This window comes from Neophocaena asiaeorientalis, unplaced genomic scaffold, assembly GCF_003031525.2.
Source record: "Neophocaena asiaeorientalis asiaeorientalis breed wild unplaced genomic scaffold, Neophocaena_asiaeorientalis_V1.1 scaffold742, whole genome shotgun sequence".
NCBI lineage: Eukaryota > Metazoa > Chordata > Mammalia > Artiodactyla > Phocoenidae > Neophocaena > Neophocaena asiaeorientalis.
The window spans coordinates 20,334-33,732 of record NW_020173724.1 but is presented as its reverse complement, the minus strand read 5'-3'; the positions used below and the strand labels follow the sequence as shown (position 1 = coordinate 33,732).

Genomic DNA, 13,399 nt, shown 5'->3' with positions numbered 1-13,399 from the left:
CCTTGCAGCTCCTGTGTGGTTTGTGGGTCCTTATTCTAAGGCCCAAGTCTTGGCCTGGAGCTTTGGTGGAGGGCAGGGCCTAAAGGGTTTTGAAGTTGTCTACCTAAAGGTTAGGTGGATAATTAAAACAGAGAGATTCTTTGAGAACAAGAAGAGACAGTTATGAGCAGAACATCAAAGATGTAAATTTAGAAAAGAAAGGAAAAGGGCAAAAGTCTCAACAATAGAAAAGCAGACCCTGGTCCCAGGCTAAAGACTGTGCCACTTGCTAGATAAGGGGCTTTAGACAAGTTTCTCTACCAAACTTCCTTTAAAATATTAGGACATTGTTAGTGCCACTCCTACAGGGCTGTTCAGAGGATTGAATAAGCTAATAGATGTCACACATTTGATACAGGTTCTGGCATGTAGTATTTATATTTAATTAAAGAAAAAGAGAAGAAATAGCAAAATAAATGGATAATTAGAATGTAAGCAGGAGATTTTTTTTTCTATTTTCTTCAATATTATATCCCTAGTAACTTGAAGAGTAACTGACACATAAGACACCCAATGAATACTGGTTGAATAAATGAGTGTGGGAATGAATGAACAGAATCAGTACAGTTTATCCTAGAAGCTAATGGAGGATAAAATTTCAGTGACTATGTCAAATGTGAGATCCATATTTTTCTACATTTTACATATATGATTTTGACTTACATTGCTGTGACTCTCAAGATGCTAGAACACATTTCTATGTTATTTGGAGACATAATAAAGCATCATATTGCTCAAATGTATAGAGGAATTAATAACTCAGCTCACTTGAATGCAGATTTCCGAGTGCCTAAAAGGCTAAGGGAAGGTCACTGACCTTGGATGTGGGGGTCAAAGTGGTTTTCAGGAGGGTGAGATGGAGTGGGTGAGCTGACATCAGATGGCACTTCTTCCCTGACTGGTTCTAGGGTCACTGAATTTAAGCTTGGCTTTGTCTCTAGCATTGGGAGGCTAGGAATGACCTCTGTACCACTGTTCTTAAAAAAACAAATTTTCCTTACAGCGCATTTGTGCAGGTAAGTAGTGGACTGGATTATAAGTAGATGTCACTGTATTTACAAATGCCTTCCTGAGCACTTTCTTGTTTAATAGGATTGGTCTAAATTTGTGTTTTCTCATGATCATTCTTCTGGGGTGAATAAAACACATCTTAACCACATTTTGGTGCACCCACTCCTGGATCCTTACCCTGACTCCTTTCTCTGATTCATTTGCAGAATGCATAGTTCTAAATCTTTTAGTTAATATCCTCACCCCTTGCCATCATCCTTCTCTAATACTCCACTTCACGTGTGTTCTGCCTTCTGACACAGGATTCTCCTCCTCTGACCATTCCTCCCTGCTCACCTTTCCTAACTACTTTGACATGGTGGCTTTGGGCTCCTGAACCATCTCTCCAGGACATCCTTATTTTCTTTCCTAGCCTGAGTCTTTTTCAGCAAGGTTCTCAGATCTCTTGACCACACCTTTGCCTCAGCTTCGGGAATTTATAATCTCCTAGCCCCAAGCTCAGCCCACTCTGTAATGAAAACAACAAAAAAAACAGCCAGCAGAAACCTCAAAAGCAACTGACACAGCACTTTCCTTCCTGCTTGTGGTTTTTAAAGAGATCTCTATTGGTTGTTTTTTTTTTCTCAGTTTTTCCTCTTTTTTTAATTGTTTTTTAATTGAAGTATGGTTGATTTACAGTGCTGTGTTAGTTTCTGGTGTACAGCAAAGTGACTCAGTTACACGTACATGTGTGTGTCTATATATGTATAAGTATATACATATGTATTCTTTTTTATATTATTTTCCATTATGGTTTATTACAGGATATTGAATATAGTTCCCTGTGCTATATAGTAAGACATTGTTTATCTATTTTATATATAGTAGTTTGTATCTGCCAACCCCAAACTCCTAATTTTCTCCATCTTTCCCCTTGGATAACCATAAGTTTATCTATGTCTGTGAGTCTATCTCTGTTTTGTAAATAAGTTCATTTGTATCATACTTTAGATTCTATGTATAAGTGATATCATATGGTATTTGTTTTTCTCTGTCTGACTTACTTAGCCTGATAATTTCTAGGTCCATCCATGTTGCTGTAAATGGCATTATTTCATTCTTTTTTATGGGTGAGTAGTATTTCATTATCTGTTGGTTTTCATTTCAGCAGTTGTATCCTGCATTTTTATTGTTCCTTTTCCCCTGAGTCTATATTGATAATTCACTGAGCTTAAGGTTGTCTAATGTCCTCTGTAGACACAGCTTCAGCTTTCACTGGCTATGTAAGGGGTACTTCTATGGAGGGGATTCAGAGAAAGTTTGGGGCAGAGAAGGTTCCTTGTGACAGTGAGTGATAACTGAAGGTCTCTAAGACACTGATCAGTGCAGTGGGAATAATGCTGGCCCTTGGCCTGCTTCCCATGCTTATGAGCTCCAATCAGCACATGTACATGTTAATAAAAGTAGATTTATTCAGTAATGTTATATTCAAAATGAATTTACGTTAAGAATTTTTTAAGTGATTTGATGGGTTCAAGGACAAGAATGTTATCTTATTCAAATTTTACTCCAAAGTACCTTCACTCTGAGCCTGCATAGAGTAAGGGGCCACTATAGCTTCGGGAATAAATTAATACATGCAAGGTCCTGTGTGAGATTTATAACACTCTCTGAAGGAGGTGTTGTAAACCACATCCATATATTAAATGTGAGAAATTCGAGATGTGTGCAAATGCAGGGTTGTAGAAATGAGCCCTGTCTTACCTCTAGTTCTAGGTCTTGTGTTTGATGATGCTTCTGGTGTGCTCGGCAGGCCCTATCAGGACTCTCATATTCTTTCTGCAAACATGTAGGAATTACAAGATCTGGATTTGGGATCAGATATAAAAACCCTACCCCAAAGAGTGGACTATCATGCAGTCCATAAGTGGTATTTAATTATTTTTCCAAAATTCAACAGCACGAGAAAAGACCTATGATGCAAATTAGCTGTAAAATTATCTGAAAAAACAGGCCAAGATACAGGCTAAAAAAATTACCTGCACATATGCCAAGCTATAGGCTATAAGTAGTAATGCAGTTATACTACCCCACGTGTGGGACACACACACAAAAGTTTGGAAGGTAAGATATAAGACGTTTAATTCTGGGAGACAGTACAATAGACATTTTAAAAGATATATTTTTGTCTGTATTTTCTTCTCCAAGTTTCCTAAAAAATATATATACATGAATCATATTATTTTGAAATCATATTTTTATGAATATATTTTTAATTTTATTAATTAAATCAAACATCAATATATAAGGAATTATGTCAGCCTACCTCATCAGGCTATAGTGTTTGTGTGATTCACTGGTGAATCCCAATGCATGGATGAGCCCCAAGCACATAGTAGGTGCTAAATGCATATTTGCTGACTAAATGGATCATCAAAAACTATCCAAAATAAATGCAATTTTAATTTTTTTAATTTGTTCAATCGTTTAACATTTTATTTTAAATTAAAAGAGACAAATTTCATTTAACTAGAAATATTAATAAATTTGGTCTTTAGTTAGACTTCCATACACTTGAATTTTTTTTTTTTAATCCTGCTATATTATGGATGGGTTAAGAACTTTTTCTTTTCCAATTCATCTCCTAATTCTCAAATTGCATTTTTGTGTTAGATCGACAGATTAACACTCAGAATGAGCTTGGGTACAGATTGCTTTAATTGAATGAATGAATGAATTTGCAGTCATGAGTTTTTACAATTTAGTTTCACCTGTAATTAAAGCTTGGAGAAATGCCATTCAACAAAAAACAGCTGTCATACATTCAGTCCTCAGGGTAGCCACTCACACTAATTACATGCTTGCTAGATTTAAAAAAGACACTTTTTAAATTGATTTAATTTTTAGTTAAATATCATTGGGACTGATCTTAAGCTAAATTTTAGAATTATACTTCCAAAAGAATGTAAGAATTGCATCTATCCCGAGTGTTACCGACATCTAAGCCTCAGTGGGAAGAGTTGAATCTCAGAAGGTTGGTTCCATGATTTACTAATTTGATTGGCAAATTACAGAAGAATGTCTGGGGAACAGGATTCTCGGAAGAGCCAAGTCCTCAAGAACACAGAGTTATTGAAAGGAGAAGTCTGCTTTTGCAGCATCCAATGCCAGCAAAAGATGGCAAATTCCTGCTCTCAAGAAAAAAAGCACAGTCCGCATATGGGTTACAAGAGAGCAAGGCAGATCCTGGATCCATGATTTAGGGCTCTTCATGCTGGGGAGACTGACAGGTAGGGGAGGTTCATGTGGAGAGGCTCGAAGTTTCTCAGAAGGAAATCCAAATGGTGTGTGTTTTAGTGTTGATGACACAAATTTTGTTATTTTGGTTGTTGTGGCAAGGCAATTTTAGCCTTTGCTGATGCTCTATCTACTTGGAAACAAATTAAATTATCTTGCCTAAATTATTTAGCACATAAAATTGTAATAGCTAAAAAGTAACCAAAAAAGAAATCTTGAGATGCCAAAGCTCATTTAGTTGACTCTAGGAAAGACTGCATATAAGGACAATAGCATTCTAGATTATATTTATTTTCACATAATTTCATATGTATATAATTTGCATAATAAAGCTACAGCATTAGATCTGAGGTTACACTGGTTATTCTAGTACTGAAGTAAACTCAGCACAGCATTTTAGGAATCAGAATTTTTTTTTAGCTCAATGTAATTAAGGTAATTCTACCACTTGGAAATAATTAGTAAATAATCAGTATTTCATTAGGTGAGTTTCTTATTTCTGAAAGTATTTAAGCAAAGAATGGTGATTAGTAGAGTCTGGTTTCCTTGTGCACTTGGATGTGCATTATAGGAGAGATTTTAGATGACTAGGAAACTGGGCCAAATGCCTTATAAACTTAGTCTCATGATACAATGCTGTTTTGCTTTCCCTGTGGGCTCCCAAACAAGGTCCTTATTGTTCTCCATGTTTAATTATTTTTTTAATCTATTCATTGTTTATTTTAAATTGAGTCCCATGGTAATATACATACCAAAAAATGAGAGAAAGGCAGGCAACAAAGGATCATTTTCCAAAATGGCTTTGTGACTTTACTAAGAGAATTTGTGAGCATTGCTGTCTCAGGAAATCTTCCATCATATCTCTCTTTCTGAACAAATCAATCAATCAAGAAAACAATCAATCAGAATCCCTCCCACAATGCAATTCAAGTGCTCAAGGAAACTGAACTTCTCTTAAATACTTTCTGTAATGAGGAACTCAACACCTATTGAAATAATTTAAATACTGATTATTTCCAAATGCTAGAATTACCTTAATTACTTTGAGCTTAAAGGATCAATCTTTATTATTAAACAATAATATTCTAGTATCCTTTAGTTGTTCATTCAATGGCTTCAAGTCAGAACTTTTGGAATATTCTGCCTTTGAACCAAGATACACACAAAAAATTTATCTTGAATTGATGTCACAGGCTCCCAGAATGATGGTAGTCAGGGAAGGCATCATGGAGAAGGTGGTATCTGAGAAGAATGGAAGAACATGATATATGAACCATTTAGAAATGTGCAGGGACAATATCCCAGGAAACTGGGATGTGTTGAATAGAAAAGGAGGCAAGACCTGTGTAGTTTGAACAATACTAAGGAAGACAGAGTGTCTGGAGCAGAATGAGCAAGGAGGAACATAGAGAAAGAGATTGGAGAGGCAGTGCATAGAGAGAATAAGTAGGGCCTGGTAAACTGTGACGGCTTTGGCAATATTTCCCTTTCTAAAGCTTTAAGAAATTTCATACCATACAGTTCAGTATATATTTATACGACAAATCCTTTAATGTGTTCCTGGTAACAAATGCATAGATTTTGTTAAAATACCATTTTTACTCTCCCTGAATTTTTCATTGTCAAATGAAGATTCCTAGTGATCTTACCCAAGTACAAGAGGAGAAAACAGAACATAGCAAAAATAGAGGACTAAAATAAAAACAATGAATTAGCAGAACAGTGGATTTGTGACATATGAAGAAGCTGATTGGCCACATTGTTTTATTTACTTATCAGGAAGATTTCACAGTACATTTATATTCCCTGTGTAAGCTGGGTGTTGCACTGGGCTTTAAGCAGAGGAATGGCATGCTCTGTTCTAAAAGTTTCACTCTGGCTGCTTTACTGAGTATTTACTGAAGAAGGGCAGATAGATGTGTAGGGGCTGCAAGGAGACTATTGAACAATCCAGGTGAGAGGAGTTGGAACTTTTTTTTTTCCAGGGAGGATGCAATGTTGTTGTTAAAGGGTGATCAGCTTCTGGATATATTTTCAGGTGGAGCCAGGCAATTTGGGTAAGAAATCAGATACTGGGTGTGAGAGAAACAAGAATCAAATTCCAGGTTTCTGGCCTGAGCAAGTGGGAGGATGGAGGGACCCAATGAGATGGGAGGAGACTTGCTAAGGGGAGGCTGGTGGGTGAGGCAGGAATGCAGGATAGTTTGTGTTGTTTCAGATGCTGATTAAATGTGTCAGTATGCATTTCAAATAGGGCGGTTGTTTACATGAGTCTTATATTCAAGTTTGATTCACACTTTAGGGTGTTGAAAGACAAGTGATGGCATTTAAAGTCAAAAGACTGCCTGAAACCATGAGGGAAGTGAGGTAGATTGAGAGGTATTCAGCCCCGAGGTCATACATATGCAGGTTGGAGGATGTAGAGCTGCTAGAAGAAGAAATGGATAAAATGTGAAAAGACAAGCCTGCAGTTGAACTCAAAGAGCATGTAGTCATGCACGTTGATCAACAAGAGTAGATCCAGGAAGAGAGAGGAGTCAACTGTGCAATGCTGACAACAAATCAGGATGATTAGGAATGAGGATGGATGATTGAAAGGCAATGGTCCAACAGAGTGATTTTGGTGTAGTGGAGAGGGAAAACATAATTCAGTGGATTCAAGTGGGAATACAGGCAACTAGGAGACACAACACTTTCAAGGGAAGGAGTAAAAATGAGCAGAAAAATGCAGGAGAACAGAATAACAACAAGACGTTTTTTTTCTCTGTTCTGTCATTTTCAAAGGGAGAGAACCAGCCTGTTGACGTGCTGAGGAAATGATCCAACAGAGAGGGGGCCGTTATTTATTCAGGGGCATAGGAGGGTGTAGTACCTGAAATACCTTCAACTATGTGAGAGGGTGTAACACCAGAAGCACATGTGGAGGGATTTCCCTTAACCTGGACAAATAGATGCACAGGAACTAATGGTAGGTAGTTGGGGATATTAGTAGCCTGAGGGTCTGGATATTCCCATTGGAGGATTTCAGTTTTGTTTTTCTGGATTTGTTGTTGTTGTTTAATAGTACAATAGGTATATTGCTGAGGGTATAGATACACAGCAAGGAAGTGTTGGAAGTTTGAAATGAGAAGAACATTATGAAATAATCATTGAGAAGAATGGAAAGTGATTAGATGAAGGAAATGTAGAATGGTTGCTCCAAGCAATAAGGACACACTGGAATTTACTGGTTGTGAATTTTAAAATGGCTACATTGTTGTCTGTCACCTCCTTTACTGGATGGAAGTTCATGTACGGCAGATGGATGTTGACTAACCAGAACTGGGTTTGACAATGAATTAAATGAAAGCAAAGGAAAGATTTATTGTTGAATGTATACAGGAAGGAGTGATTACAATGGCTGAGCATGGTATCTGGGCAAGAAAGTACGACGACGGAGGTACAGGTTATCTCAGCACAGGGCTTCACACACACGCACATGCAAACACATGCATGTGAAGAGCAGGTTATCCTTAAATATTGTTTGAGGGGAGAATGAATAAACTTTCCCAAGATATCTTAGGATTTATGCTGCATCTGACTTCTTTTTCAAAGAAGCCAATTATGAGAAAAGGAAGGTATTTGCTTCCTTATGTGCTTGACTTTTTTTTAAACTTTGTTGTTATTGTTGGTTTCTAAGTTTGCTTTCAATCAGAGTCCCTTTTGGCCTCTATCTTTCGACCTGAGACCACTTGTAGAGGTCAGAGAATCCAACAAATGGAATTGGCTGAAGTTCTTTCCAAAACCTAATATCCATATTCAGCTTCTGATATCAAAATGTATTTTTTAAAAGCAAGTTGAAATTATACATTTGCTCCTCTAAAATGCAGTACATAAAGATCTGAACTAATTTAAAAAAATTAGTCTCTGAAGTTCCAAACATCATTAGTTATATTTTTATGCCTTATGTACAGTGATTTTCCAGAATGTTTTTCTCCTCTACAGGCAATGGAGTCCCAAAATGTGTCCATTGTTACTGAGTTTCAGCTGCTAGGATTCCAGAATGCTCTTGAGTGGTGGACGTTGCTCTTTGCCATTTTCTTGTTCATCTACTTCCTCACAGTCACAGGGGATATTGTCATTATTATAGTGGTGAGCCAGGACCAGCGACTGCACTGACCTATGTACACATTCCTCAAACACTTCTCCTTTCTGGAGATCTGGTATACATCCACAATTGTGCCCCTTCTCCCAGCCAATCTGCTCTCCCAGGGCCAAGCCATCTCCTTCCCTGACTGTATAGCACAGCTCTACTTCTTTGCGTTCTTCGGGGCTACCAAGTGTTTCTTCTGGCCATGATGGCCTATGGCTGGTATCTGGCCATCTGTAGCCCACTGCACTACTCTTTCCTGATGAGTCCTGAGGTCTGCACCAAGTTGGTGGCAATCTCCTGGTTGACAGGGATCAGCACAGGATTCCTGCCCTCCTTGATGATTTCCAAGTTAGATTTTTGTGGGCCCAAGCAGATCAATCATTTCTTCTGTGACCTCCCTCCCCTCATGCAGCCCTCATGTTCCAATGTTTGTATCACTGAGGTGGTCATCTTTACCCTGTCAACTGCTGTGCTGTGCATCTGCTTTTTTCTTACACTTGTGTCCTATGTTTTTATTGTGTCCTCCATATTGAGAATTCCTTCAGCCTCTAGCCGAGTGAAGACCTTTGCCACATGTGGCTCCCATTTGGCTGTTGTCACTATCTACTGTGGAACCACGGTCTCCATGTATGTTTGCCCCAATCCCCACCTGTCACCAGAAATCAACAAGATTATTTCTGTCTCCTATACTGTGGTCACCCCACTGCTGAACCCTGTTATCTACAGCTTGAGAAACAAAGACTTCAAAGACACTGTTAGAAAAGTCGTGAGAAGGACTTGTGGCATCTATGGAGTAAGAGTGAAGGCAGGTTTCTTTATTGGATAAAGAAAATCAACACACAGAATACAGAGTGGATTAAGTTCAGGGATAAGTGAGGGGCAGGTTCAGAGCCTTCAAACCTAAATGCCATCACTGGCATTACTTTAAATTCCACAAGCCATAATAAAACAGCTTCTTTATTGACCCTTGCCAACAACTGCTCAGAAGATAAATTGCCTCTATCAAAAAGTTTTGGAGACAACTTTGTCCTGGACACTTTCACCTTCTGATGGGAATCTGACTTTATAATTCCAGGGCATGATGTTTACATACACAATATTTTCAGATTCTATGAAAGGATTACATAAAGCCTATGTACAGAAAATTATACATCTTTTAAGTACTGTTGGGAGACTTGTCTTGTAGACTCAATTCCTGGTGCTCTCAGTGCTTGTTAAATATCTGTGGAATGAATGAATGAAAAAAAGAAAAGATAGGGCTTCCCTGGTGGCTCAGTGGTTGAGTGTCTGCCTGCCGATGCAGGGGACGCGGGTTCGTGCCCTGGTCCGGGAAGATCCCACATGCCGCGGAGCAGCTGGGCCTGTGAGCCATGGCCACTGGGCCTGCGTGTCCGGAGCCTGTGCTCCACAACGGGAGAGGCCACAACGGGAGAGGCCACAACGGTAAGAGGCCCACATACCGCAAAAAAAAAAAACAAAAAGAAAAGAGAAGTGAAATAATGTGTTGACCAGAATTATCTTTTAGTGACAGGAAAAAACAAAGAAGGATTTTTGAAGTGCCAAAGATTTAGTATAGTCACTTGGAGGGTTTTGTTTGTTTGTTTTGTAAATTCTAAGAAAGAAAAGAAAGAAGGAAGGGGGAGAGGGAGAGAAGATAGGTGGAGGGGAAGTAACTGGTGTAAGGAGAAAGAGAGGGAAAAAGACAAAAGAAAGAAGGGAAGGAAGAAAGGAAGGAAGGAAAGGAGGAAGAGAGAAGGGAAGGGAAGAAGAGGGAAGAGAAGGGAAAAAAGTGAAGGGAAAGAAAAGCCCAAAGTATTATATGTTCTTGTGAGTCTAGGAGTCAAAGTCTCTATATTAAAAGGCTTAAAACACTTTTATATTTTAAGTCAATCAATATTTAGAAGACCTCTACTAATCCTGCCCACTATTCTATTCACTAATTCCACAAATATTTTCAGTCCCTTGATATACGCTAATCTCCTTGCTGCAGTCTGGGTTACTCAGGAAATGGCCAGGGAAGACTTTGCCTTAAGGGAGCCTATAGTCTTGAGGGAGAGAGAAATATGTAATGAGTCATCAAAGGAATAATTGATTTCTTTATATTTGTGATGATTGCTATGAAATAAAGTGTAAGCTTATACATTAATATAGAACAATAAGGTCTAAATCATCATTTAGCATTTAGCATCAATAGCAAAGCATTCTATGTTTATGTAGCACTTTAACCTACAGTTCCAGGATGAGAAGGATAAGAATGGAAATAGTGGTCCATGAAGAGAACATGGCATAAATGGCAGAAGCAACCAGGGGAACCTGGGGATGGAGGAAATAGATGAGTCTGGAGAGAAAGTCAGGAGCTAGTCCATGTAGGTCACTCAAAGCCCTGTAGGGTTTTTGGATTTTACACTAAAAAAAAAAATCATTGATTATCAAAGGGTATCCATTTGGAAAGACATGATTTATTTATTTATTTTATTCATTTATTTATTTTTTTTTTGCGGTACACGGGCCTCTCACTGTTGTGGCCTCTCCCGTTGCAAAGCACAGGCTCCGGACGCACAGGCTCAGTGGCCATGGCTCACGGGCCCAGCCACTCCGCAGCATATGGGATCTTCCCGGACCGGGGCACGAACTGGTGTCCCCTGCGTCGGGGGAGGACTCCCAACCACTGTGCCACCAGGGAGGCCCCCACATGATATATTTTGCATTTGCAAATCCCACTACTGTTTAGAGAAAAGACTGAAAGAGAACAAGAGATTCTGGAGCCATTGCAGTAGCCTACACAGAAGAAGAGTTTGGTTTGATTTAGATTTGATAATGTAACCTATCATAGAAATGCCTCACAATGATGAGTTCAGGAGTGGAAAATCTAGGATCATTTATTCCTGTGAAGTGGCACCAGTCTGTAGTCTCTTCACAAACTTGTGATATGCTCCACATCTACCCCTGAGCTTCAGGGGTAAGTGCAGTTTGACTCTTTAGCTCATATAATTTCATCTCACCACCTGTCCTTGCTTCTTCTTACCTTCCTTCTCCCAGTGCTCAAGGTCACACTTCCTCCTGGAACTCGACTTGTGAGGACTGTTGTTAGTCCTCATCAGATCCATCTGGTTCAAATACTGGGTAGAAGGAAAGCAATGTACTGGAATCTGAGATAGGACAGGAAATGGGTGATATAGGCTGGAAAGTATCATTGATCTGGACCTTTGGACAGAGTATCCAAAAACAATCAAACATCTTATCTTGCAAATCTTTGTCTCTGATTATATTGATTGTGCCTTCCATTTAATAAGACTTAAGTTATCTTACCAAAAGATCCTTTCTAATTTTAAACATGATGGGTGCCTGGCTCTGCATATGGGGAAAAAAGATTACTGACCCACATATGAGGGTGCCGAATGGACATTTGGATGTATGGATCTGGAGCTCAGAGGAGTAACCTGACTGAGAGGTAAAAATTAGGATTTTTTTTAAACATATAGATCACATTCAAAAATATGGAAGTGAATAAGATTTCCAAGAGAAAGAGTGAAAACCAAAAAAAAAAAAAAGTGAAAGAGCATGGAGGATTTTCAAAATATAACTCCATAACTTTTAAGTAGAGGAGAGGAACCTGAAAAGGGACTAAGAAGGAATAACCACAGAGGTGGAAGGGTTATTGTGAAGTGGTTGTATAGACTCTTCTAAGGGAAGAGAATGTTCTGGAAGGAAGAGGCATTGAGCATGGAAGGTGAGGATTAATATGTTTTTCTCAAAGTTCTCAACACAGAGGGTACTGTTGTTCCTGGGAAAGGCAGCATCTTTGGACTGGGGAGAGTACACATCAGACTGATAACAGTGGGGGAGGGACTGGCTTGTAAGGAAATGCAAGCATTTGTGTATATGCAAAAAACTACCCTGAGAAATGCAATTGTGAAAGAATGAGATAAATATACCTATATTGGAGAGGTTGCTGTATTTTTGTAAGATGTAAGATTTTAGCATCTGATTAAGTTTTGAATACTTGTAACAAGGGTCCACTAGTGAGCAAAAATTTGAGGAATAAATATAGAGACTAATTACTGAAGGCTTGAGGTTGAAAAGTAAGGGATCTGGGGGCAAGTGTGAAGATATCCGCATTCAATAGGGAAAACATTTTATTTAGTGTGAGAGGCAGAAGGGAGAGAATAATTTTAATCTGACGAGGGTTCAAAGAAATAGAGTTAGGAGTTGGACAAATTCCCATCCGAGGACTTATATGGCTTGTGTTTCTGAGACAAGGTCAGCAGCTCTTATTTATCACAAAGAATGTAGGTTAAGGTTTGAAGAAAGTGGTAAGGCATTCCAGACTCATTTTTTAAAATGGGATTGATAGCTGGCTGAAGACAGGTGGATTTGAGAGCAAAGTTGAGTTCCTAGTTGAAGTAGGATATCACCAGTTTAATGTGATACTGAGCTACCTGTCTGTGTATTCTGCTTTAAGACCACTCAGTTGTTTTAGCTCAGTCCTATTCGGTGAAGGACAAGGTTCACCTTGAATTCAGGCTCAGCTCTATGGATACAGCTGGAGATAAAGGCAAGGAAACAATGGACTTTAGAGTCTCAGATTGTCAACAAGGGAAATAAATACATGGGAGGGAAGTGAAGTGAAGTGAACACTGACCATAAGTCCAGAGTTAAAAAAAAAATGCAGTTGTATTAGGTATTTGTGCTATGTGGATTGATAGGAAGTGATACATAGATGTTTAGTGATTCAAAATAGCAGTGTAATATAGGGTTTAGTTTTGGATCACAGAAAAGTCAAAAGTATAAGAAAAAGTGAGATAAATCAGGTCATGAGAAGAAAGATGAATTGGCCACAAGGCTGAGGTCCAGAATTCTGGGAGGAAAGAAAGTCATAATCCTGCATCACCTGTAAAGGAGAGGGAGTGCTCAGTAGCTTAGTGAATTGTCTCAATGAGG

General features: G+C 38.7%; 1 protein-coding gene across 1 annotated transcript; it reads left to right on the top strand.

Moving 5' to 3' along the window:
* Positions 1-8,313: 8,313 nt before the first annotated feature.
* On the top strand, positions 8,314-9,284 carry LOC112403300 (olfactory receptor 11L1-like). Its single transcript, XM_024750702.1, is given in 2 exon segments — positions 8,314-8,650; positions 8,653-9,284. Coding segments are annotated over 2 exon segments (969 nt in total).
* The last annotated feature ends 4,115 nt before the right edge of the window (positions 9,285-13,399 follow it).